General features: G+C 52.6%; 1 protein-coding gene across 2 annotated transcripts; it reads right to left on the minus strand.

Moving 5' to 3' along the window:
- Positions 1 to 746: 746 nt before the first annotated feature.
- LOC122745832 (ceramide-1-phosphate transfer protein) lies at positions 747 to 7,634 on the minus strand. 2 transcript variants are annotated; one of them, XM_043991285.1, is made up of 4 exons: positions 7,507 to 7,634; positions 6,747 to 6,837; positions 5,116 to 5,250; positions 747 to 3,700 (listed from the first exon to the last, which is right to left on the minus strand). In XM_043991285.1, exons 3-4 carry the CDS (start codon positions 5,235 to 5,237, stop codon positions 3,178 to 3,180), a joined length of 645 nt encoding a protein of 214 aa, XP_043847220.1. In that variant the 5' UTR covers positions 5,238 to 5,250; positions 6,747 to 6,837; positions 7,507 to 7,634; the 3' UTR covers positions 747 to 3,177. The 2 variants fall into 2 exon arrangements, with proteins under 2 accessions (XP_043847220.1, XP_043847221.1); XM_043991286.1 differs by having other exon boundaries at positions 7,492 to 7,527.
- Positions 7,635 to 7,711: the final 77 nt, after the last annotated feature.

The raw sequence follows: 7,711 nt of genomic DNA on the forward strand, positions 1-7,711 counted from the left end.
CTTGGGCTCGTTAGATACCCAGGATAAACTTCTTGACAAGTTGGGCTGTCCCAGAGTGCAATGAGAAGATTCCCCATCCATGGAGGTCTTCACAGGCTGGATGACTTCCTACTATGGGAGGCGTAGTGGAATAACAGCCCGCATTTATACAACATTTTGAGGGTGACAATCCACTTCACAATGATCTTGTTTGATCCTCCCAACGATAGTTTGAGGCAGGTGCTATTACTATCTCCACCCTCCCCATCAGATGAGTCAACAGTGATTGAGGTGAAGTGACTTGCCCAGGGTCACATAGCTGGTAAGTATCTGAAGTAGGATCGGAACTTGGCTCTTCCTGACCCCAATGTTTTTGTTCCATGAACCCCTTTCAACAACAACCAGAAAAATGTGTTGTCACCTCTTAGGGTAATTTAATATACTTAGTGATATTCTTTTAGATTTATTCATCAAGTGTTTACAATAGCTACAATCATACCCTTTGTTCCCAAAAGCTCACGATGGTTTCAAAGTGGTGCAGAAAAACCTATCATACTTTGAAGCACACGCACATGTTTGAGGTCAGAGGGAAAGTGTATTGGTACAGTGATGAAACCCTTGGAGCCAAGTGGTGGGAGAGCCACTGTTCTATTCACTGCACTACCTGCTGCCCTCTAGTGGACAGTCTTTGGGGGCTCAGAGAGTCTTGCTGACTAATGGCCCACAGTAAACACCCTCTTACAGGTTCAAACACTCAGTACACCATCTACCAGGTATGATTTATTTTAAATGCAAAAATAATCAACTATACTGTGATTTTCTCCCTGAGGAATGAAGTCACACAGTCCTGCTGTATACACGGAGGAGCAGCTCTGCAGAAAGTGCATCTTCCAGGGAATGTGCAGGGGAGCAGTTCCCAAGGCAACCCCCAGACCTCCTGTCCTTCCCTCCCCTCCCCCACCCCCCCCCCAATATGTAGTGTGGGTCACAGGTTTCAAGATCTGACCAGTGTTCTGATCACTTCATCCATACCATCAAATCAGAGACCATGTGGGCAACAGGGGCAGGAGCAACCCCTCCTGCCCCCATCGTAAGCTTCCATTTCTGGGGAGATGAGGGAATCAGGGTGCAGGGGGATAGCGCCACCCTCTCCCAGCATCCAGGTTCTCAGGATAACAGCTCATGCAAGGGCCCCATCCTCTCTGTCCAAGGCTGCTACCACCCCATCCAAGGGCAGGGACAGAGGATGAAAGCTAGCACCCTGGGTTATCTTCCCTGGAGCTGGTGGCTGGAGACCTCATGGGCCAAGAGGCTACTACAGGAAAGAAGAGCAGCCAGGGGAGGTTGGAGGGGGCAAAGATGGAGAAGGTGATTCTGGAGCTTTGCTGGATGGGGGAAGGCCCGTTCCATATTCCAAACACTGGGCCAAGCTGCAGTCCTGGGGGTCTTACTGCATAAACTAAGGGCCTACTAAGAGAAGCCACAAGTCCAGTGAAGATCTGTTTGAAAGTCAAGGTGGGAACCTTGGCCCTTGGGCCTTTCTGGGGTGGGAGGGGTTGCTTAGAGCATATGCCTCCAATAAAGCAGCATCTTCAAAGGTCTCTAAGAACGGGAGGTCCCCCATTTCTCACACCTTTCAGAAGATACTCACTGGGGTGGGGGCGCTATGTTTCGGGCCCCAGAGGGTCATGGTCTTAGAAAGAATGTGATGCCCTGGAGGGAGGCAATCTTGGGGAGAAGCGCTTAGGAACAGCTGCTTTGCTGAGGGATTTTCCTTAGGTCGGCATCTCATGCGTGGAGTCCAGACCTGGAGAGTGAGCTGGCCATGAACACTGCAGCTCAGCAGCCGCTAGGATTTCAAGTAATCACCTGGGTGAGGGCCAGCCAGGCCTTTTGCTCTGTGGCCAAGATGCAGCATCCACGGCATTTCTGTCAAGAGACCAGGAGACATCCAAGGTCTCTGGCCGGGTGGGGACACGCCTGACCCTCCGTTATTGTGTGCCAGCACCCCGGAACTGGCCTCTTCAGCTGATGTTAGCTGGTCCATCACTACTCGTGGTAGCTGATCCAGGGCCTGGCCTCCACGGAACAAAATGCCATCGGTGGATGGATGCCAACACTGTCTTTGGTGAGACACCTGAGATCCACATGGGGGACTTTGTTTTAAAAGCAAACAAACGGGGGCAGCTAGGTGGCGCGGTAGATAAAGCACCGGCCCTGGATTCAGGAGGACCTGAGTTCAAATCTGACCTCAGACACTTGACACTTACTAGCTGTGTGACCCTGGGCAAGTCACTTAACCCCCATTGCCCCGCAAAAAAAAAAAAAAAAGCAAACAAACAAATAGCACCTTGAGGACATCCTCTGCGGGCTGTGGCTTACCTTGTTAGAGATCCCCAAGCAGGAGGTGGTACCCTTTACTAGTTAAACTAGAAGGACACAGGTAAATGAGAGGCTGGAAGAGGAAAAAAGTTATTTTGTCCCTGAGATAACTGGAATCTACCCTGCGGCTTGACATTTCACTAAAGAACGTTTTCAGAGACGAGGCTGACAAAACGGTCAGAAATTAAAACGACAGCTCCCTGGGCTCGACCACAGAATGGCTTCTTGTCTCATGCCCAACTCCCTATTTAAATATGAAAATGCTTCTTTGGGCGGGGGTAGGGGTGGGGGCTGGGGGGAAGGAGCTGGAACCAGAATGGGCCAACATGAATCGTATGTACTTCTTAGGTCTGCGGCCTGGGCACTGTTGCATGATTCGGAATTAAAAGAAAAAACTGTACCAAGTTTTGTTTTTTTTTTTCTTTCTGCTTTTGATTAGGAGAGTGAGCTGTGCAGAGTGAGGGTAGAGTTCAGGGTAGAGTTGTGTGACCTCCCCGGAGGCTACATGATTTTACTTGAGATTGCTTTTAATGCTTCAGACAGCAGGCAGGTCAGGAGGGGCTGAAACCAGCCACCCTCCAGACGCAAACCTGGCCCGGTGGTTTCCAACCATCTCCCGTTCAAGGATCCTCAACGATTCTTTGGTGCTCCCTGCAGAGAGCCACGCGGCCCTCCAAATACCCATTCCTGGATGTGATGGCCAAGTCCAAGCTTGGTGGAAGATAGGGGAAGAGTACAGTCTGATGCATCAGTAAGTGCTGGATGGCAGGGGTGGCTATGGTAGGAGGGTCAGCCTGGGTCCCGGCCTGACCTCAGCTAGGGCAGGTCCAGCAGGGTATGTTCTTCAAAGAGCTTCTGGGTGATCTGGTAGACCTGACAGATAAAGGGCATGGCGTCATTCAGCATCTCCACAGCCTCCTCGGGCGGACCCACATTCATGGTCTCCAGGAAGGCGTTGCGACCAGGTAGCGTGCAGAACGCCATGGTGACGGCCTTGCGGATGATCCAGGGGTGGTAGGTGGCCAGGGTGGTGTTGTAGGAGTCTGTGCAGATGACCGAGGTCTTGCAGTCCTCCTGGCTGGTCCTGAGCCCCTCCAGGAACATCTGCAGCCAGTGCAGGGCCCGGTGCAGGCGCAGGATGGTGCGGCAGCCAGATTCGGGGTGCTCAGAGCGCTTCTGGAGGTCCACCAGCTTGTTGTCCACCTCAAACTGCACCATGGACTGGAGGCTGGAGTAATTTTCTTTCTGGTCGCTGCTGCGGAACCTCTCCATGATCTGGATTTTGGTCATCACGTCCTTTGAGATGAAGGAGAAGATGGTGCCAAGGTTGTTCAGGAACCTATGTTGTCAAGACCAGACAAAGTGTCATTGGGCTGGGGAGCCCTGCTGTGGAAATGCTCTGAAAGGGGGCCCTGTGCCCTCCCTGCTCCCCGCTGGTGAAAGCTGCCACATCCCAGTCTGGTGGGGCTAGACAGGCCAAAGGTCTACTCCCAAGGGGTTCGTTTCCCTAGGCCAGATTGCTACAGGAAGGTGAATCAGCTGGAGCAATCAGGGAGGGAGTGGGTGGCAGCAAAGCTGGGCATTCTGGTTCTCAAGGGGAGGGTCACCCACACCAACAATAGGAAATCTAGGAGGGGCATGGGTCATTTAAGTTCTCCGGCTAAATGCTACTTCTTTTTATTTATTTATCTATTTATCTATTCATTCATTCATTCATTTATCTATCTATTTATTTATTTTTGCAGGGCAATGGGAGTTAAGTGATTTGCCCAGGGTCACACAGCTAGTCTCAAGTGTCTGAGGCAGGATTTGAACTCAGGTCTTCCTGAATCCAGGGCTGGTGCTTTATCCACTGCACCACCTAGCTGTCCCCTAAATGCTACTTCTAAGATCAAAACAGCATAAGCTCCTTGCAGCTGCTTCCTTCTCTCAGGGAGAGTGAACGTGCAGTGACTGCTGGAGGGCCAGCTATGCCTCTGGTGGAAAAAGAGGGCATTGCTGGGGGAATGGGGTAACACCTCCTGGGTGCAGATCCTGTGGCAACCCCCTGCTGCAAGAGCCCCTTGGTCCCAATCACATCCCCAGGGTGGCTGTGCCAGGAGAGCACCCGGTGGTGCCCCCGCATGAGTGTCTATACATTGGGCTTCGGGGGCTCATGGGAGAATCCAGTCATTGGTGTTTGCAAAATGCCTGTAAGGAATGTGGACCCAAGGAACGTGAAGATGCTGCCCAGCAAGTCCTACTACATTCACACGTGGCTTCTGCTCACCCACAAGTCCATCCCATCATGTGCCAATCGACCCCTCACGCGGAAGTCCGACATCTACACATGCCAGTGGCCTCCTCACACGGGAGTCCTCTGGCCATACCTCAGACCCGGCCTGGCCTCCCCCACGAGATGTTGGACATTCCTGTCAGTCTCCTCCTCACACATAATCATCCTAATAGCTCACATTTATATAGCACTTAGTCTGTGCCAGGCTCTACAATTATCACCTCCTCTGATCCTCCCAACAACCCTAGGAGGTGGCTGTTATTATTATGCCCTTTTTGCAGATGAGGCAATGGAGGCAAACAGATTAAATAAGTTGCCCAGGATCGCACAGGCACAGTAAGGGTCTGAGGCTGGATTGGAACTCGGGTCTTCCTGACTCCAGGCCTGAAGCGCCACCTAGGAGCCCCCACCAGCGTGAGCTCTCCCTGGCCCTCTGGCCGGAGCCCTTGGGGTCCAGTGAATGGACTCTGCCCACTCACCTGACAAGCCCTTTCCAACCAGTAATGTAAGGGTCCATGAGCACCTCCTCCTTCTCGTTGAGGCATTGCTTGAAACTGACCAGTACGACCTTCAGGTTAAAGTCAGGCTGCTCATCAGCCATGGTCCAGCACAACCTGAAACACAGAAGATCCCTGGGTGATCAGGCCACATGCATGGGCTCGGGAGGACTGGCTGGAATGGAAGCCCTGATGAAACAAGTCATCTTTCTCCACAGTTGCTCCTATTTATCCAAGTTGCTACAGGATAGAGTGCCCTCCCCCAGCAACCTTGACAAACACAGCCTGCCCACTGAGTCAGCGACCGGATGAGGCTGAGATGGGAGAGGCTGACCTGGAAGGCGGGCCCTGCCCTGGAATCTAATCTGTGTCCCCTGGATTCTTTGGCAGCTCCCATCTTTCCAAACTGGACCCAAGCCCAACTCCCCAGGCAGAGCAGGCGACTGAACAGAAATTATTCAAATGAGGGAGTTTGTCTCGGATGCTTGGATTAGCACAGGAAGGAGAAGAGGGAGGCTACCATTCATGCGACAGCTGTAAGCCTTCCATAGAGGTATGGTCCATCCCCTTCTGTCTGCAGCGCTCCAGGTCATTGGCTACGGGTGGCCCCCATGTCCCTAGACTGTGAGCTCTTTAAAGGAGGGGTCACGTTGTATGCTTTTGGGTCCCCCTGTGCATCCAGTGTGGTCTAGAGCATAGAGCTGGCATTTGGTATGACCCTGGATGGAGGCCTGCATGGTTAAAAACAACACAGGGGGATGGGAACAGGTTTAGGAATGGGGAAGGAGTCAAGAGACTTGAAGATGACTGAGAGTGGCCAATGGAAGACCTTGATTCTTGGTGGCAGGAGACCCGATCTGCTCCTAGCTGTTGACTGCTTCCTCACTCTGGGTCTCAGTTTTCCCTTATTTGTAAAATGAGAGGGTTGGATGAGATGAGCCGCAAGGTCTCTTCCAACTCTGACATTCTCTTGTCTAAAGTCTCTTCCAGTTCAGATGGTCTATGGGTCAATGACACATCAATTTATTGTTTCAATAGCCTTGTGCTTTCTCCTGATGGAGCAAGCAGGACTTTTTAATGACCTTTGGCCCCACTGTCTCCTATGTAATACTGAGGAAAAAAAGGAAATTCAATGGTTTTAAGCAGGCTGAACAGCTGAGGTTCCAGGCTGGGGATGAATGGGCCTTCTGAAAGATAAGGTCGAGACTTTGACTCTGGTACGATTACATTCAGCTGTAAACCATTCATCAGAGCTTCAAGCTCAGGGATGAGGAACCCAGCAGGAAGAAGGAAGTGGGGGGGTGGGGAGGGAGTAAGAGCAGCCAAAGAAACCTAGAGTCTCGACACTCCCCAAATAGCCTGGCTGTGTAAACTCTCTCGGGCACTTTGCCTGGCTCAAACCAAAGGCTTCTTAGTCAGCAATGGTCCTGGGGTTCGATCGATTGTAAGCACACTGGCTCACATTCCACCTCATTCAGTGCATCTAGTGAAAAGTCATCACAAGCAAAAAGAAATCTTGGAGCAGCGGAGCCTGACTCAGCACAGAGCAATCCTCCGGCCCCTCCATGGAAGAAGACGGACCCAACCACAGTGTTACAGAAGGCTATACATACCAGGGATAGATGGGGAAGGTCAGAGGGGAGGGGATCCCAGGGTCTTATTCCTGGCTCTGCTGTCACTGCCTCCGGATCCTAGGGTCACATCCTTGAAAAGAAAACGCAAGAGTGGTAGAATGTCTGGCCTGGGAGAGTGCTAAGAGATCCAGGGGTTCTCCTGCTGTTCTGGTATCATGGACCCCTTTGGCAGTCAGCCTGGTGAAACCTGTGGACCCCTTCATCCTGTTTAAAACACCTACATTACAGAAGAAGCCATAGGTGTATGTAAATAAATATAACCGTATACAGTATATATACAATATACCCAAGTATATACAACATAAATACAATATAAAGACAGTTAACAAGTCTAATCTCCTTGGTTTCAAAGTCAGGGACCCAGCGGGAGGGAAGGAGTCCTTCTAGCTCAACACGCTCTGTTTGACAGATGGGGAAACTGAGGCCAAGAAAAGGTCACCCAGCGAGTCAGGCAGGGGGCGGTGTGGGCAGGGGCTGGAGCCCCAGAAGCCCCCCGGACTGTGATCCGGGCCCCTTCCCTGGCAGCGCTGGGGGACCTGGGGGCGGGGACTCATGACCCTTGACCCCGCCGCCCCCAGCCCGGGCTCTTGGTTTGGTCAGGGGCCAGGGTCTACCCCCAGCACCACTGATGCCCGCCTACGGCTCCCCGACCCTCCCCCTCCCTTTCCCCCTCCCCACCCGGCATCCCAGAGCCGGCCCTCGGGGACCACCTCCTCGCCCTCACCTGCACCTTACTCACCTGACGCTTCCTCTGACAGCAGGTTCTTGGGCTTCGTCCTCAATCCCCTCCAATCACCGCCAAGACCCGCCCCCTAGTCCTCGCCCCAGCTTGATTGGCTGGTATGGAATCCAATGGAGAGCCGGCACAGAGCTCCGGTCCAGGAAGGCAGGTCCTGGGGGCAGGGAGGCCGGCTCATAGGCTGAGGTTGCGCCTGCGCGATGGC

Source organism: Dromiciops gliroides, chromosome 3, assembly GCF_019393635.1.
Source record: "Dromiciops gliroides isolate mDroGli1 chromosome 3, mDroGli1.pri, whole genome shotgun sequence".
NCBI classification, from domain to species: Eukaryota; Metazoa; Chordata; class Mammalia; order Microbiotheria; family Microbiotheriidae; genus Dromiciops; species Dromiciops gliroides.